This window comes from Ranitomeya imitator, chromosome 2, assembly GCF_032444005.1.
Source record: "Ranitomeya imitator isolate aRanImi1 chromosome 2, aRanImi1.pri, whole genome shotgun sequence".
NCBI lineage: Eukaryota > Metazoa > Chordata > Amphibia > Anura > Dendrobatidae > Ranitomeya > Ranitomeya imitator.
This window is the reverse complement of record NC_091283.1, coordinates 761106796-761126501: the sequence shown is the minus strand read 5'-3', so window position 1 is coordinate 761126501 and position 19706 is coordinate 761106796. Positions and strand designations below refer to the sequence as shown.

Sequence of the window (19706 nt, the reverse complement as noted above, 5' to 3'; positions counted from 1 at the left end):
ATGAAGGATTTTTCTTGGCAGTCCAATTTTTCACTTCTATTCCGCATGAGATGGCGCTTTATGCACTTAAATTTCATATGGAAAGATATAGCGATTTTACCTCAGAGCTTCAATCTTTTGTGATAGAAGTAGCCTTCTTGCTCATGACCACTAACTTTTTTTGCTTCAATCAGACTTACTATATCCAAATTAGTGGTGTCTCCATGGGAGCTAAATACTCCCCATCCCTCGCCAATCTGGTGATGAGTTGGTGGGAGGAATCATATGTCTATAGTATTGAGAACCCATTTAAAGACTGCATACAGTGGTACGGCAGATACATCGACGATATTATAATTATTTGGAATTCCGATGTATCTGCCGTACAAGATTTGGCTTGTTACTTTAACTGTAATCCATTTAATCTCAGCTTTACGGTTTACCAGGAATCCACTTGCATAGAGTTTCTCGATCTGAAACTCAGGGGCTTACCTGATAACCCAGTTATTACATCTACTTTTAGAAAAGCCACGGTGGGAAATACAATATTACGTGCTAACAGTCATCACCCCAAGCACACAATTAGAAGTATACCTGTGGGTGAAATGGTAAGGGCCAAGAGTAATTGCAGCACACAGGATGACTATATCAAAGAGGTAAATGACATCAAAGAACGGCTTACAAAGTGAGGCTATAGCAAATGGCATTTGGCTAGAGCCGAAAAAATAGTTGAAAAGAGACCACGTTTCAAACCAAAGCATAATACTAATACCTGTTCCACAAACCCAGTCACTTTGGTTCTGCAATATAGTAACCAATTTCTTTCAATCAGAAAATTAATTAATAATAATCTATCTATCCTGAGAGAGGACCAAGATATTGCAAAAATTCTAAAAAATGGATGCAGAATTGTGTCCAGAAAAGCACCCTCCTTAGGCTGTAGTCTTTCACCCAGTTCTTTGAGTGCCCCTCCGGCCCAGCCATCCAATTGGCTCAGCACGAAGGGTTTCTATAAATGCGCTGCAAAACTTGTAAATATTCACATAAATGTCACAATTTTACGGATGCTAGCAATCAGAACACATATATTATAAAAACCCTCCTTAATTGCAATACAAACAATGTGGTCTATATTATGGAATGCACAGCCTGTCATCTCAAATATGTTGGCAGTACCATACGCCAATTCAAAGCTAGAATTCGAGAACACATCTATGATGTAGAAAATGTTAATATCAATAGAAACACATCACAAATCTCAAAGCATTTTATTGATCAACATCAAGGCAATCTTGAATCCCTTAAAGTCTATGCAATAGAAAAAAAGCATAAACCATTTAGAGGAGGGGACACTGAGGTAACACTGGGAAACAGAGAAACCTGGTGGATATTTAAACTGGGCACCAGAATACCGCATGGTCTAAACAAGAGAAGGGACATCATGCTTTTTTACTAATTTTCTCTGTTATTTGTTAAATTTTGGGCCCTTTCATCATCCAGCAATTTTGTCTTATGATTATATACAGTAGCAACGGATTAACATTTACCGGCAATAGTTATGTGTAGTTTTTCCGTTCTTGTCTCTTCTCTGGAAGGATTTAATTTATAGCTCTTTCAGACCCTAAAATTCATCTCCTTCATGACTAAGTTTAGTACATAAACCTTAAATGTTTTTTTTTTTTTTTTCCAGCACTGATTGTTATACTGGGCAATCATGCATAACGGCAATAAATTTACGGATATCTGTTATTTCTTCTTTGGATGTGCCAATTGTCAGCTCATATATATTCCAGGAGTAATTTTCTTGATAGGAAATCCTGCATTATTAATTCCAAATGCTCCTATATTACATATAATGAACTGTATATTTTAGAATAAAAACCAAAAACCTAAATTTGTTTAAAATATATTTTTTCAAAAACATTCTCTAGTCCCTGCGGCTTTTTGCCGGCACACAATACACACAGGGGACTTTATCCCCCACCCTTTTTTTTTTCCTTTCAAATGGATACAAAGGTTAGCATGCTACACCATGCCTGCTACTAACTATATTAACCCTTTAGCACCCGCAGTGCAAAACAACTACATGTAACACAACCATTGACAGAATTTCTTTATAGAATTTTATTCATAAATTGATTGATGGCATTGGATTTGCCTTTTATATTATATGCGTTAAAAATCATGGTGTGTTACACTGCATGCGCTAACAATTATGGTGTATTTTTCCATCTTCACAAAATTATGACATCAAATGTAATGCCATATATATGGGATATTTTTTGCTGCTATGTATTCTATATTGTGAAATAATTTTATATTGTCCATATTGTCTTTTCATCCAGCCAAAGCATTTGTTTTAATGTGTTTGTATATTTACTTTCTTGTGTTTTCACTCTGTTTAGCAATTATGTTAATTAATCAGTGTACTGATGTGCTCACTGGATCTTAGTATAAAAATGCAAGACAAGCCACACACTAGATATCATGATTAAGGGTGCTTGGTCACCAGAAACGCGTTGATATTGCTTTTTATCCTTTGTAATTGCTGATGTTTTCATCCTCCACTGAATATATTTTCAAGTGAATAAAGAAAGAAGTTTTTTTCACTACCTCGTTGAGCTGGATTCCTCATTTCTTTTTTGATTGTCTACGCCCTGACACAGTGGCTCCGTGCTCCGAATTTCCAAGGATGTCGATCATGGTGAGCCGGACTTTGTTCGATATTACTAAAAGTGATACCTACAGTGCAGCATGATGGAGGCAGCATTACTCTTTGAGGCCATTTGTTAGCAGGTGGAACTGGTGCTTTAGACAAGGTAGAGGGAATTATTGACAGTTCCAAATATCAGTCAATTTTGCAACAAAGCCTTCAGGTCTCTACTAAAAGATGAATATGAAAATGAATGTAATCTTCCAGTACGACAATGACTTCAAGCATGCCTCCATATCAACATTGCACTGTGTGATGTGAGGATTCTCTGGTGTTGGTGACCGAGATTATCTAACACATGACCTCAAGTATGGGATTTGCATATATGCTGTCATATGTCAACTAGATGTACTAGGCCTTGCTCAATGCAAAGGATAAACATGTTTAGTCGTAATGTGCAGATCAACTATGTAGATCACATACTTGCAGTCACATGACCGCCGAATACCGGCGCTAGTACCAGAGAAACCTCACAGTGTGCAGTGCATGCGATGTAAAGATTCACAAGTCTGCAGTCACTGCAGATTTGTAGTCTAAGGACGGGCAACTCCGTTAAATTAATAAAACACAAGTTGTACTGAATCTTTTCTCACAAAACTATATACCAATCTATTCAGCTCTCCCTGCTCTTTAACATGCGGCCTGCAGATTCGATGGCATTTTCATGCTGACAGGTTCCTTTTTTATTGGTGTGCACATTTAGGCAACCATATTATTTTAGTTGCTTATTTTCCTTTTTTCAAGTGAAAAAGTTCAGTTTATTTATCAATTTAATTGTACAGATTTTGGTTGACATTAAAAGATGGAAAAAGTTCTGTAATGATTCTTCTAGGTATGAGTTTTGTCATGAAAAAAACCTGGCATTTTAACAGGGATGAGTAGACTTTTTAGTTCCACTATCTGTGTGAAACCACCACTATGGAGATTGCAATTCCAACTGCTTATACACTAAAGGGTATTTTTATGTATTTTAAAAGTTTTTTTATCCACTTCTTGTTCGAAAATCTATTAACAAATAAATGAATTTTCACATAAAGCCTTGTTATTGACATTAGTTAACATACAATTGATAATGTATGTTACGTCAAACTAGTTAAACTCAAGATTAATCTTTTATTTTCTAAAAAAAAATCATTAAATAGTACCTTTTGATGCAGCTGATCTAGCTGATGCTCTTGTTCGAAAGGAACATCTGTAAGTGTCTGATCTTCTGAAAGGAGCTAGAAAGCATGTATTAATGACAATTTCAAAGCTATTCAGAACAATGTAGTAACATGAAATAATATTATAAAATAATGGGATGAAAATACTTACTGTTTCTTGCCATGTCAGTTACAATAGATGATATGGACGATTCTAGAATGTAATGTAAAGATTTGATTTACTATTATGGATATAAAAAATACTAAAACGAATGTTTATGTAAAACACACATATGATAATTTCTGTAAATACATACACCACATTCAAAGCTAGTTATTTGAATGTGGTATATGCATTTACAGAACCTGCAGGTCAGCTTCCATCTCACCGGCAGACAATGTTGCAATTCAGCAGAGCTGTGAGGGCTGCAGCAAATGTGTTTGTAAAGAGGCAAAGTTAATTTCTCATGTTCTGTGTAAGTTACATGTCTCACGCTGGTAACTCTCCTTTCATATAAAAAAAGGTCTGGAGGCAGATTCTCATGTAGATCAGTGTCCAGTCCATACTCCTGAAATACGACATCGGATCACAGATACAGTGGAATGTAAAAGTTTGGGCATCCCTAGTCAAAAATACTGTTATTGTGAACAGTTAAGCAAGTTGAAGATAAAATGATCTCTAAAAGAGCTAAAGTTAAAGATGACACATTTCTTTGTATTTTAGGCAAAACATATACATATTTTCATCTCTTACATTTTAAAAATTACACAGAGGAAGATGGGTTATGCAAAAGTTTGGGTACCCTGCATGATTAGTACCTAGTAGCACCTCCTTTTGCAACTGTCACTGCTTTTTGTAGCCAGGGATTTTCATCCATTCTTCCTTGGAAAAGCCTTGCAGTTCTGTGAGATTCCTGGGTCATTTAGCATGCACTGCTATTTTGAGGTCTAGCCACAGATTATCAATGATGTTCAGATCAGGTCAATGTGAGGGCCATTTTAAAACCTTCAGCCTACACCTTTTGAGGTAGTCTATTGCAGATTTTTGTTGCGGACTGGATGGTGGAACCACTGTGCCATGATCCAAGGAGAGGAATGTATGGTGGTAGTAATTAGCAACCCCAAGAAACCACTTGATAGCCTTCAGGCTATCTGGACGGGGCCAGTTCAAGACGGCGGATACCTTCTCGAGGTCCATTGTCAGGCCAGTCTCGGAGATGATGTACCCCAGAAACAGAAGAGAGGTCTGCTCGAAGACACACTTTTCATACTTGGTGTACAGATGATTTTTCCATAATCTCTGTAGAACTTGGTGAACATTCCTCCGGTCTATGGACAGATCAGGAGAAAACAACAAGATGTCATCCAAGTACACAACCACACACATTGGAATACTGCTGGGTCCAGAGCCCAAACAGCATAACATGATACTCGTGTTAAAGGCTGTCTTCAATTCCTCTCCCTGGTGAATATGAATTAGGTTATACACCCAATGCAGTTTGAGTTTTCAGAAGACTCTGGAACCCTTGAGATGATCACACAGCTCTGCAATGAGAGGCAGTGGATTTTTATTCTTGACTGTAATTTTGTTGAGTCCCCTCGATACAGTGGTCGATAGAGTGTTGAAGTAAGCCATTCTTTTTCTTCAGATAGAAAAATCCAGCTCCAGCCGGCAAGGTTGACTTCCAGATAAAACCCTGGCTAGATTTTCTTTAATGTAATTGGGCATGGCTTGGGTCTCATCCTGCAACAGGGGGTAGATTCAACCACATGGAGATGAAATTGGAAGAAGATCAATTGGGCAGTCATATGGCCTATGAGGTGGTAGCGTCTCAGCCTCCTTTTTGTCAAAGACGTCAGCATATGTTCAATATGCAGTAAGCAAGCCAGGTAAATTAGATGGAGAAACCGGAGGTCGGACAGGATGAATTGGAGCAAGGCAACTCTCATAGCACTCTTGGCCCCAACGGATTACTTCTGATTTCCAGTCCAAAACCTGCTTATGTCTTTGCAGCCATGGAAGACCTAGAAGCAGAGGGTGAGACAGACCTGACAGCACATAAAGAGGAATCTTCTCAGAGTGCAGCATTCCTACCCAAAGCTCCACAGGCTCAGTAACAAAAGGGATGGTTTTGGAAAGAGGTTTTCCATCCACTGATGAAACCACCAATGAATCCTGTAGACGTTGGATTGGGATTTTATTTCACTCCACAATGGTCTGGTGGATGAGATTACCTGCAGAACCAAAGTCCATTTAACAAAATGGATGTTGCGACAGGAAACAGATACTGATAGAGTCAACAATAGAGAGGGGTGATTCTTGCCCATGGTGGCCTCTCCAACACACCCTAGGCTCTGGAGTTTTCTGGTCTCTTGGGGCAGGAGCGGATTACATGCTTAGAATTGCCACAATAGAAACACCTTCCCTCGGCACGACGGGCTTCCTGATATGCTTGGCTATTGTCACCTGGTCAACTTGCATGAACTCTGGGGAGGATGCCGAGGCTGAGGCTTGCTATAAGACTGGCCTGTGAAAGGTAGGTGCCAGGTGTACAGGTCTCTCATGGGTCACTTCTTTGGAACTCTACTGGAACTTGATGTCTATCCATGTTGCTAGAGACACCAGGTCATCCAGTGAGGTGGGTGTATCATGACCGGCCAGCTCATCTTTGATTCACCCAGAAAGTCTCTCCCAGTGGGTGGCAATGAGAGCCTCATTATTCCAGGTGAGGTCAGATGACAGGGTGAGGAAATGTACACCATACGGGCCCACTGTCAGCTTCTCCTGGCACACTCATAATAAAGAAAATGATGCTAAGGAAGCAGGCCCATCGAAAACCTTACGGAAGGCTTCTTGAAGGGACAGGAGAATCGACACAAGACGATCCTTTTCTTCTATAGGCGGTTGAGCCATGTCAGAGCCTTGCAAGTGAAATCCGACATAATTAAATGCCACCTTGGCCCGATCTGAAACCAACTGATGAGCTAAGAGTTCAAATTGTAGTGTGTACTGGTTAACGAACCACCTACAAAGAGCAGGGTCACCTCCATAATGTGGAGGAGCAGACAAATGGGGTCCAAGGCTAGGTACACAGCTGGCAGGCTGATGAGTCATGTCTGAAGTTGTTGCAGCCTGGGTAGGTGCAGATGAGGCCGGATTTGCCAGCGTGTCTAGACAAGTGTTTATTGTCTGCAGGTAGGATAGGATCTTATCCTGTTAGTCTTTCTGGTGGCAAACCTCCTGGTACAGGTCAGAGATGGAGGAAACCTGAGAGCTAGTGGATTCCATGGCCTGAAGAAACTGTTATGGACTGGGTGGTGGAACCATTGTGCCATGATCCGAGGAGAGCCTGGAGGGGCGTGAATAGGTACCTCACCAAGTCTGACCTTGGATGCATGATTGCTGATGATACCGCTATATGAGGCGAGACAAGGAAGGCGGGACCAAATGCTACACCACGGCTGTCCTTGGGTAGATGGCAGCTGACCCCCAAGGGACAGGAGGCAGGAACGCCCAAGAATAGTAGACTAAGCAAGTACTGGTTAGAACAGCTGTTATAGTGACTGGCACAACAGACAGACAGGCAGGCAGGTACTGGTGGGCATGACTGGTATCCAGGCTGGTGGGTACAGGTAGGTATGTGTTGTGAATTCTGTTGTCGGGCTCCCTCCTGTGGTCATGAATGGTACTTCGGCTGGTTCTGTCCATGGACTTCCTCTGGTGGGTGTTTCTGAGTTTCACAGGTGACGAGGTTAATTCGTTAGCTGCTTGTTGTGAATTCTGTGGCTGAATTCACTCCTGTGGTCACAAGTGGTACTGCAGCTTCTGAGCTTCCTCCCTCAGGTGTTCTGGTGAGCTCGTTAACTGCTTCATTACTTAACTCCGCCTGATGCTGCTATCCTTGCTCCTTGTCAATGTTTCAGTGTTGGATCTGAGCTTCTCCTGATTGTTCCTGTGACCTGCTGCTCTGTATAGCTAAGTGCTTTTTGCTTTTTGTTGCTTTTTTTCTGTCCAGCTTGTCTTTTGTTTTGCTGGAAGCTCTGAGACGCAAAGGGTGTACCGCCGTGCCGTTAGTTCGGCACGGTGGGTTTTTTTTGCCCCCTTTGCGTGGTTTTGCTTTAGGGTTTTTTGTAGACTGCAAAGTTCGCTTTACTGTCCTCGCTCTGTCCTAGAATATCGGGCCCCACTTTGCTGAATCTATTTCATCCCTACGTTTTGTCTTTTCATCTTACTCACAGTCATTATATGTGGGGGGCTGCCTTTTCCTTTGGGGAATTTCTCTGGGGCAAGTCAGGCCTATTTTTCTATCTTCAGGCTAGCTAGTTTCTTAGGCTGTGCCGAGTTGCCTAGGTAGTTGTTAGGCGCAATCCACAGCCGCTTTTAGTTGTGTTTAGGATAGGATCAGGTGTGCAGTCTACAGAGTTTCCACGTCTCAGAGCTCGTTCTTGTATTTTTGGGTATTTGTCAGATCACTGTGTGCGCTCTGATCGCTAAGCACACTGTGTTTCTGGATTGCCTTCATAACACCTGTCATTAGCAAACATAACAGTACAAGGAGCCAAACTAATGATTCTCAATAGAGGGAAAGAAAAAGTTCTGACATCATTTTTTTTTTTTTTTTTTTTCCGCTCTGTGTTCACTTTTTTTTTTTTTTTTTTTCCCCTAGACATTTGGGTGATTCTGGACACAGGTGTGGACATGGATATTCAGGGTCTGTGCTCTTCAATGGATAATCTCGTTATAAATGTACAAAAAATTCAAGATACTATTGATCAGAAATCTATGTTAGAACCAAGAATTCCTATTCCTGATTTGTTTTTTGGAGATAGAACTAAGTTTCTAAGTTTCAAAAATAATTGTAAGCTATTTCTGGCCTTGAAACCTCATTCTTCTGGTAATCCTATTCAACAGGTTTTGATTATTATTTCTTTTTTGCGCGGCGACCCTCAAGACTGGGCATTTTCTCTTGCGCCAGGAGACCCTGCATTGAGTAGTGTCGATGCGTTTTTCCTGGCGCTCGGATTGCTGTACGATGAGCCTAATTCAGTGGATCAGGCTGAGAAAAATTTGCTGGCTTTGTGCCAGGGTCAGGATGATATAGAAGTATATTGTCAGAAATTTAGGAAATGGTCAGTACTCACTCAGTGGAATGAATCTGCGCTGGCAGCTTTGTTCAGAAAGGGTCTCTCTGAGGCTCTTAAGGATGTCATGGTGGGATTTCCTATGCCTGCTGGTTTGAATGAGTCTTTGTCTTTGGCCATTCAGATCGGTCGACGCTTGCGCGAGCGTAAATCTGTGCACCATTTGGCGGTACTGCCTGAGGTTAAACCTGAGCCTATGCAGTGCGATAGGACTATGACTAGAGTTGAACGGCAGGAATACAGACGTCTGAATGGTCTGTGTTTCTACTGTGGTGATTCCACTCATGCTATTTCTGATTGTCCTAAGCGCACTAAGCGGTCCGCTAGGTCTGCCGTCATTGGTACTGTACAGTCCAAATTCCTTCTGTCCATTACCTTGATATGCTCTTTGTCGTCGTTTTCTGTCATGGCGTTTGTGGATTCGGGCGCTGCCCTGAATCTGATGGATTTGGATTATGCTAAACGTTGTGGATTTTTCTTGGAGCCTTTGCGGTGTCCTATTCCATTGAGAGGAATTGATGCTACACCTTTGGCCAAGAATAAACCTCAATACTGGGCCCAGCTGACCATGTGCATGGCTCCTGCACATCAGGAAGTTATTCGCTTTCTGGTGTTGCATAATCTGCATGATGTGGTCGTGTTGGGGTTGCCATGGCTACAAACCCATAATCCAGTATTGGATTGGAATTCCATGTCGGTATCCAGCTGGGGTTGTCAGGGGGTACATGGTGATGTTCCATTTTTGTCGATTTCGTCATCCACCCCTTCTGAGGTCCCAGAGTTCTTGTCTGATTATCAGGATGTATTTGAAGAGCCCAAGTCCGATGCTCTACCTCCGCATAGGGATTGTGATTGTGCTATCAATTTGATTCCTGGTAGTAAATTCCCTAAAGGTCGATTATTTAATTTATCCGTGCCCGAACACGCCGCTATGCGCAGTTATGTGAAGGAATCCCTGGAGAAGGGACATATTCGCCCATCGTCATCACCACTGGGAGCAGGGTTCTTCTTTGTAGCCAAGAAGGATGGTTCGCTGAGACCGTGTATTGATTACCGCCTTCTTAATAAGATCACTGTTAAATTTCAGTATCCCTTGCCATTGTTATCTGACGTGTTTGCTCGGATTAAGGGGGCTAGTTGGTTCACTAAGATAGATCTTCGTGGTGCGTATAATCTGGTGAGAATCAGGCAAGGAGATGAATGGAAAACTGCATTCAATACGCCTGAGGGTCATTTTGAGTATCTAGTGATGCCGTTCGGACTTGCCAATGCTCCATCTGTGTTTCAGTCTTTTATGCATGACATCTTCCGTGAGTATCTGGATAAATTCCTGATTGTTTACTTGGATGACATTTTGATCTTCTCAGATGATTGGGAGTCTCATGTGAAGCAGGTCAGAATGGTTTTTCAGGTCCTGCGTGCTAACTCTTTGTTTGTGAAGGGATCAAAGTGTCTCTTCGGTGTGCAGAAAGTTTCATTTTTGGGGTTCATCTTTTCCCCTTCTACTATCGAGATGGATCCGGTTAAGGTCCAGGCCATCCAGGATTGGACTCAGCCGACATCTCTGAAAAGTCTGCAGAAATTCCTGGGCTTTGCTAATTTTTATCGTCGCTTCATCTGTAATTTTTCTAGCATTGCCAAACCATTGACCGATTTGACCAAGAAGGGTGCTGATTTGGTTAATTGGTCTTCTGCTGCTGTGGAAGCTTTTCAGGAGTTGAAGCGTCGTTTTTGTTCTGCCCCTGTGTTGTGTCAGCCAGATGTTTCTCTTCCGTTCCAGGTCGAGGTTGATGCTTCTGAGATTGGAGCAGGGGCGGTTTTGTCACAGAGAGGTTCTGATTGCTCAGTGATGAAACCATGTGCTTTCTTTTCCAGGAAGTTTTCGCCCGCTGAGCGTAATTATGATGTGGGCAATCGAGAGTTGCTGGCCATGAAGTGGGCATTCGAGGAGTGGCGTCATTGGCTTGAAGGAGCTAAGCATCGCGTGGTGGTATTGACTGATCATAAGAACTTGACTTATCTCGAGTCTGCCAAGCGCTTGAATCCTAGACAGGCCCGTTGGTCGTTATTTTTTGCCCGCTTCGACTTTGTGATTTCGTACCTTCCGGGCTCTAAAAATGTGAAGGCGGATGCTCTGTCTAGGAGTTTTGTGCCCGACTCTCCGGGTTTATCTGAGCCAGCGGGTATCCTCAAGGAAGGAGTCATTGTGTCTGCCATCTCCCCTGATTTGCGGCGGGTGCTGCAAAAATTTCAGGCGAATAAACCTGATCGTTGTCCAGCAGAGAAACTGTTCGTCCCTGATAGGTGGACTAATAAACTTATCTCTGAACTTCATTGTTCGGTGTTGGCTGGTCATCCTGGAATCTTTGGTACCAGAGAGTTAGTGGCTAGATCCTTCTGGTGGCCATCTGTGTCACGGGATGTACGTACTTTTGTGCAGTCCTGTGGGATTTGTGCTAGGGCTAAGCCCTGCTGTTCTCGTGCCAGTGGGTTGCTTTTGCCCTTGCCGGTCCCAAAGAGGCCTTGGACACATATTTCGATGGATTTCATTTCTGACCTTCCCGTTTCTCAAAAGATGTCAGTCATTTGGGTGGTCTGTGATCGCTTTTCTAAAATGGTCCATCTGGTGCCCTTGGCTAAATTGCCTTCCTCCTCTGATTTGGTACCTTTGTTCTTTCAGCATGTGGTTCGGTTGCATGGCATTCCTGAGAATATTGTTTCTGACAGAGGTTCCCAGTTTGTTTCAAGGTTTTGGCGAGCCTTTTGTGGTAGGATGGGCATTGACCTATCCTTTTCCTCGGCTTTCCATCCTCAGACTAATGGCCAGACCGAACGAACCAATCAGACCTTGGAAACATATCTGAGATGTTTTGTTTCTGCAGACCAGGATGATTGGGTGTCCTTTTTGCCGTTGGCTGAGTTCGCCCTTAATAATCGGGCCAGCTCGGCTACCTTGGTTTCTCCATTTTTTTGCAATTCTGGGTTCCATCCTCGTTTCTCTTCAGGACAGGTTGAGTCTTCGGACTGTCCTGGTGTGGATTCTGTGGTGGATAGGTTGCAGCAGATCTGGACTCAGGTAGTGGACAATTTGATCTTGTCCCAGGAGAAAGCTCAACTTTTCGCTAATCGCAGACGCCGTGTGGGTCCCCGACTTCGTGTTGGGGATCTGGTTTGGTTATCTTCTCGTCATATTCCTATGAAGGTTTCCTCTCCTAAATTTAAACCTCGTTTTATTGGTCCGTATAGGATTTCTGAGGTTCTCAATCCTGTGTCTTTTCGTTTGACCCTCCCAGACTCCTTTTCCATACATAATGTATTCCATAGGTCGTTGTTGCGGAGATACGTGGCACCTATGGTTCCATCTGTTGAGCCTCCTGCCCCGGTTTTGGTGGAGGGGGAATTGGAGTATATTGTGGAGAAGATTTTGGATTCTCGTGTTTCTAGACGGAAACTCCAGTATCTGGTTAAATGGAAGGGTTATGCTCAGGAAGATAATTCCTGGGTTTTTGCCTCTGATGTTCATGCTTCCGATCTTGTTCGTGCCTTTCATGCGGCTCATCCTGGTCGGCCTGGGGGCTCTGGTGAGGGTTCGGTGACCCCTCCTCAAGGGGGGGGTACTGTTGTGAATTCTGTGGCTGAATTCACTCCTGTGGTCACAAGTGGTACTGCAGCTTCTGAGCTTCCTCCCTCAGGTGTTCTGGTGAGCTCGTTAACTGCTTCATTACTTAACTCCGCCTGATGCTGCTATCCTTGCTCCTTGTCAATGTTTCAGTGTTGGATCTGAGCTTCTCCTGATTGTTCCTGTGACCTGCTGCTCTGTATAGCTAAGTGCTTTTTGCTTTTTTGTTGCTTTTTTTCTGTCCAGCTTGTCTTTTGTTTTGCTGGAAGCTCTGAGACGCAAAGGGTGTACCGCCGTGCCGTTAGTTCGGCACGGTGGGTTTTTTTTGCCCCTTTGCGTGGTTTTGCTTTAGGGTTTTTTGTAGACTGCAAAGTTCGCTTTACTGTCCTCGCTCTGTCCTAGAATATCGGGCCCCACTTTGCTGAATCTATTTCATCCCTACGTTTTGTCTTTTCATCTTACTCACAGTCATTATATGTGGGGGGCTGCCTTTTCCTTTGGGGAATTTCTCTGGGGCAAGTCAGGCCTATTTTTCTATCTTCAGGCTAGCTAGTTTCTTAGGCTGTGCCGAGTTGCCTAGGTAGTTGTTAGGCGCAATCCACAGCCGCTTTTAGTTGTGTTTAGGATAGGATCAGGTGTGCAGTCTACAGAGTTTCCACGTCTCAGAGCTCGTTCTTGTATTTTTGGGTATTTGTCAGATCACTGTGTGCGCTCTGATCGCTAAGCACACTGTGTTTCTGGATTGCCTTCATAACACCTGTCATTAGCAAACATAACAGCTGCTGCTCTATTTAACTCCACTTAGATCTTTGCTCCATGCCACCTGTCAATGTTCCATTATTGGTCTGTTCACTCCTGGATCGTTCTTGTGACCTGTCTTCCCATCAGAAGCTAAGTTCCAGCTTGTATTTCTTTGGTTTGCTATTTTTCTGTCCAGCATGCTATTTAATTTGTTGTCTTGCTTGCTGGAAGCTCTGGGACGCAGAGGGAGCGCCTCCGCACCGTGAGTCGGTGCGGAGGGTCTTTTTGCGCCCTCTGCATGGTCTTTTTGTAGGTTTTTGTGCTGACCGCAAAATAACCTTTCCTATCCTTCGTCTGTTCAGTAAGTCGGGCCTCACTTTGCTAAATCTATTTCATCTCTGTGTTTGTATTTTCATCTTTACTCACAGTCATTATATGTGGGGGGCTGCCTTTTCCTTTGGGGAATTTCTCTGAGGCAAGGTAGGCTTTATTTTTCTATCTTCAGGGCTAGCTAGTTTCTTAGGCTGTGCCAAGTTGCATAGGGAGCGTTAGGCGCAATCCACGGCTATTTCTAGTGTGTTTGATAGGTTTAGGGATTGCGGTCAGCAGAGTTCCCACGTCCCAGAGCTCGTCCTTATTATCAGTAACTATCAGGTCATTCCGTGAGCTCTTAACCACCAGGTCCATTATTGTCCTGACCACCAGGTCATAACAGGTATGGCTGATAAACAGGCAGGCAACTGCTAGCTGGCACGACTGATCTACAGGACTGGTATACTGTATACGAGCACTAGGATCTAAGAGCTAGCAAGTGTGCTAGAAACAGACAAATAACATTGATTGGGCACCTCCTATCAGATGGAGGTGCCTTAAATAAGTGTCTCCAAGCTATTGGCTAGAGACACTTTAAGAACATGTGCTAGCCCTTTAAGAGGGTGGGTCTATGTGCACACTCTAAACACAGTGCCCGGGGATCTGCAAGCAGTGTGCAGACTCTGGGCAGTAGCAACAGGAGGCAGAGAGGGGGGGCGAGGTCACGGCGGTGATATATGTATATGTGTATATTTGTCTAAGGGGTACTTCTGTCTGTTTGTCTGTAACTTCCGTCTGTCTGTCGCAGAAACCCCGAGTCGCTGATTGGCCGCGCCCAGCCGGCCGCGACCAATCAGCGACAGGCAGCACAGTTCGGCTGCGAATTGGCACCTCCCTACTCCCCTCCAGTCAGTGCCCCCTCCATACTCCCCTCCAGTCAGCAGCCACATAGGGTTTTAGCAGTCCGTTAAATGACCTGCGTTACACGGCGGCATAACACGGTGTAACGCAGTCCGTTAACGCTGCCATTAACCCTGTGTGACCAACTTTTTACTATTGATGCTGTCTATGCAGCATCAATAGTAAAAACATTACTTTATCTTTATCTTTTTATCTTTGTTTTTTCATTTATATAAGTCATTGGTTTGTTTTGCCCATATATTCTCCATCACCTACACTGTTGTGAATTCTGTTATCGAACTCCCCCCTGTGGTCATGAATGGTACTTCGGCGAGTTCTGTCCATGGACTCCCTCTGGTGGCTGTGAGTGGAGCTGCTGCTTCTGAGGTTCCTTCCACAGGTGACTTAGTTTATTCTTTGGCTGGCTTTTCTATTTAACTCCACTCAAATCGTTACTCCATGCCAGCTGCCAATGTTCTTGTACTGGCTCAGTTCGCTCCTGGATCTTTCTGGTGACCTGTCTACTCCAGCAGAAGCTAAGTCCCTGCTAGTTAATTATTTGTTCATTGTTTTCTTGTCCAGCTTGCTATCATGATTTTGTCTTGCTAGCTGGAAGCTCTGGGATGCAGAGTGGCACCTCCGCACCGTGAGACGGTGCGGAGGTCTTTTTGCACACTCTGCGTGGTCTTTTGTAGTTTTTTGTCCTGACCGCAAAGTTACCTTTCCTATCCTCAGTCTGTTTAGTAAGTCTGGCCTCCCTTTGCTGAAACCTGTTTCATTTCTGTGTTTGTGACTTTCATCTTAACTCACAGTCAATATATGTGGGGGGCTGCCTTTTTCTTTGGGGAATTTCTCTGAGGCAAGGTAGGCTTTATTTTCTATCTCTTGGGCTAGTTAGCTCTTAGGCTGTGAAGAGGCGTCTATGTAGTGTTAGGTACGCTCCACGGCTATTTCTAGTGTATGATAGTATTAGGGGTTGCGGTCAGCAGAGCTCCCACTTCCCAGAGCTTGTCCTTGTTAGTTTAACCATCAGGTCATTTTGGGTGCTCCTAACCACCAGGTCCATAACACTATACATACTGTACTAATGATTTCATACCTGATATTTGTGTGTGCTTCACTCTCAGCCGTGCTGCGGTTCCTTAGTTACCGTTGCGCGTCTGGGCGCTTCCAGACGCGCATGCGCTGTGGTGCCTTGGATTTGCCGGCGTCTCTGAAGTCGTGTGGGCTTCGGTGTGAGTCAGTGACGTCACAGGAAGTTTTTTCCTTTGACCCGCACCGGAAGTCGGACGTATGGGCGCGTCGCATGGCAACCTCGGTCCCACTCCGCATGCGCTCACAGGTGCAGCGCCCAGGAAGCTCTATAAATACTGTGACATGTCAGGCATAGCCACACTGCCCCCTGAAGAAGCCCGCAATGCGAAACGCGCGTCGGGGCATGACGTACACACAGTTACGGCGTTATCACCCCCCGCTATGGGTAAGTTATGACCGTAATTGCTGCTGTATTGCGTACATTGCACTTTTGCACCTAGCACCTTCTTCCGGAAAGGTACGCTACTGTCAGTGTCCAGACATCTACAGAGTTTGGGGCTGTACACCCGGTCTGCAGTACACTTCTCTGTTTGACTTCTGGCTTTTTGGTCCATTACAATGGACCTAGGGCTTACATTATGATGGGAAGGACTTTTCCTGACACATTTTTAGTGGTGATTACTCGCAGTTACTGTGTACATTGTATTTTTTGCTCTTTATCCCCTTTTTTGGATACTCGTCTATAGTACTGTTTCTTAATATGTATATTGGGCCATTTTGTTTGGTTTGTATTGTTGTATATGTTGGATTAAATAAAATGTATATTTTTTTAGAATGGTTGGCTGGCCCTCAGTAATTTAATGAGTCTTGAGCTCCTTTCTCATGTTGGTATTATAAAAACATATAATGTTAATAATCTTTAGTTTTTATATAGCGCTAACATATTCCGCAGCGCTTTACACACATTATGTTAAAAATAATAATAAAAAAAATCATTATGTTCTCACCTTCCGGTGTCCGCGGCAGCCTGTCCCGCTCCTCGCGATACTCCGGTCCCAAGAATGCATTGCAGCAATGACCGGTGAAGATGTAGCGGTCTTGCGAGACCGCTACATCATCACGTGTAATTGCCGCAAAGCATCACTGGGAACGGAGCGTCGCGAGGAGCATCGCTAAAGGCCTGAGCTGTCTTACATACTGTGTGGGCTGTGCTGTATACTACGTAGGCTGTGCTATATACAACATGGCTGTGCTATATACTATGTGGGCTGTGCTATATGCTTCGTGGCCGTGCAATATACTACGTGGCTGTGCAATATACTACGTGGCTGTGCAATATACTACGTGGAAATCTTCATAAATAAAATACATACATATTCTAGAATCTAGAATACCCGATGCGTTAGAATTGGGCCATCATCTAGTATAATATATACAGTCATGGCCAAAAGTATTGACACCCCTGCAATTCTGTCAGATAATACTCATTTTCGTCCTGAAAATGATTGCAAACACAAATTCTTTGGTATTATTATCTTCATTTAATTTGTTTTTAAATGAAAAAACACAAAAGAGAATGAAGCAAAAAACAAAACATTGATCATTTCACACAAAACTCCAAAAATGGGCCAGACAAAAGTATTGGCACCCTCAGCCTAATACTTGTTTGCACAACATTTAGCCAAAATAACTGCGACCAACCGCTTCCGGTAACCATCAATGAGTTCTTACAATGCTCTGCTGGAATTTTAGACCATTCTGATTTGGCAAACTTTTCCAGGTCCCTGATATTTGAAGGGTGCCTTCTCCAAACTGCCATTTTTAGATCTTTCCACAGGTGTTCTATGGGATTCAGGTCTGGACTCATTGCTGACCACCTTAGAAGTCTCCAGTGCTTTCTCAAACCATTTTCTAGTGCTTTTTGAAGTGTGTTTAGGGTCATTGTCCTGCTGGAAGACCCATGACCTCTGAGGGAGACCCAGCTTTCCCACACTGGACCCTACATTATGCTGCAAAATTTGTTGGTAATCTTCAGACTTCATAAAACCATGCACACGGTCAAGCAGTCCAGTGCCAGAGGCAGCAAAGCAACCCCAAAACATCAGGGAACCTCCGCCATGTTTGACTGTAGGGACCGTGTTCTTTTCTTTGAATGCCTCTTTTTTTCTCCTGTAAACTCTATGTTGATGCCTTTGCCCAAAAAGCTCTACTTTTGTCTCATCTGACCAGAGAACATTCTTCCAAAACTTTTTAGGCTTTTTCAGGTAAGTTTTGGCAAACTCCAGCCTGGCTTTTTTATGTCTCGGGGTAAGAAGTGGGGTCTTCCTGGGTCTCCTACCATACAGTCCCTTTTCATTCAGACGCCGACTGATAATACTGGTAGACACTGTTGTACCCTCGAACTGCAGGGCAGCTTGAACTTGTTTAGATGTTAGTCGAGGTTCCTTATCCAACATCCGCACAATCTTGCGTTGAAATCTCTTGTCAATTTTTCTTTCCGTCCACATCTAGGGAGGTTAGCCACAGTGCCATGCTCTTTAAACTTCTTGATGACACTGCGCACAGTAGACACAAGAACATTCAGGTCTTTGGAGATGGACTCGTAGCCTTGAGATTGCTCATGCTTCCTCACAATTTGGTTTCTCAAGTCCTCAGACAGTTCTTTGGTCTTCTGTCTTTTCTCCATGCTCAATGTGGTACACACAAGGACACAGGACAGAGGATGAGTCAACTTTAATCCATGTCAAATGGCTGCAAGTGTGATTTAGTTATTGCCAACACCTGTTAGGTGCCACAGGTAAGTTACAGGTGCTGTTAATTACACAAATTAGAGAAGCATCACATGATTTTTCGAACAGTGCCAATACTTTTGTCCACCCCCTTTTTATGTTTGGTGTGGAATTATATCCAATTTGGCTTTAGGACAATTCTTTTTGTGTTTTTTCATTTAAGAGAAATTAAATGAAGATAATAATACCAAACAATTTGTGTTTGCAATCATTTTCAGGAAGAAACTGAGTATTATCTGACAGAATTGCAGGGGTGTCAATACTTTTGGCCATGACTGTATATATATAATATATATGTATATATATATATGTATACATATATATATATATATATATCTATATATATATATATATATACTGTATATATATATATACATACAGTGTATTTTTATATATATATATATATATATATATATATATATATATATACACACACACATATACACATACCTGTATATACACAGATATACAGTGGAGGAAATAAGTATTTGATCCCTTGCTAATGTTGTAAGTTTGCCCACTGACAAAGACATGAACAGTCTATAATTTTAAGGGTTAAATTTAACATTGAGAGATAGAATATCAAAAATAAATTCCAGAAAATCACATTGTATAAATTATATACATTTATTTGCAGGTAAAAGTCCTAAGGGCTCAATAGTAAGTTGGTGGATCTGTACACAGTACTGTGAAGGTACGCACCCACATAAACCGCTCTGTGCAAGTTTTAAAAAATGAGTTTAAAGTGAACCTGTCAGCAGGTTTTTGCCATGTAATCTGGCAGCATGTGATGTAAGGATAGAGATCCTGAATCCAGCAATATATCACTTAGTTTACCGGGTGCAACAGTTTTGATGGACTCACAGATTTCTCTGCTGCAGATCTAGCAGAGCTCAGTAGTTAAGCTGTTTATAATCCCACCCACACAACAGCTTTCCATGTATATTGTATATTGACAAAGAGCTGCTAATCAGTGCTGGAGGCAGGATTAGACTTGTAGGCAGAAGGCCAGTCATCCTGTAGTGATAATCTCCTGCTGATAAAACACTGATTGTATTGAAAGAGAAAAACACAGCCCAGTAAATGACACATCGATAGAATCGAGGTCTCTTCTCCTACATTATGATACTCTAAGATTAAATGGCCAAGCATGGTGACAGATTCTCTTTAGGTTCTGTGACCATTACAATGATGCTCCCCGCCACCGGCTTGGCAGAGAACTATAACAAATGCCCATTGCTTTGCACAACTCTGGGCTGTTTAAATTGCTGCCATATATTTTATATGGAGCGTCAGGGCATATGTCAACTCTTATTAATTTAGTATCCTCCTTG

At 42.9% G+C, this 19706-nt stretch overlaps 1 protein-coding gene across 1 annotated transcript in view; it reads right to left on the bottom strand.

Annotated features, from left to right (window-relative positions):
- The window catches only part of LOC138665675 (uncharacterized), a 169095-nt gene that overhangs the window by 108498 nt on the left and 40891 nt on the right, over positions 1 to 19706 (bottom strand). The window contains exons 4-5 of the mRNA XM_069753373.1: positions 4007 to 4048; positions 3838 to 3912 (exon numbers count right to left, since the gene is read on the bottom strand). Of these exons, the coding sequence (XP_069609474.1) occupies positions 3838 to 3912; positions 4007 to 4048 (117 nt within the window). The remainder of the gene's footprint in view (positions 1 to 3837; positions 3913 to 4006; positions 4049 to 19706) is intronic.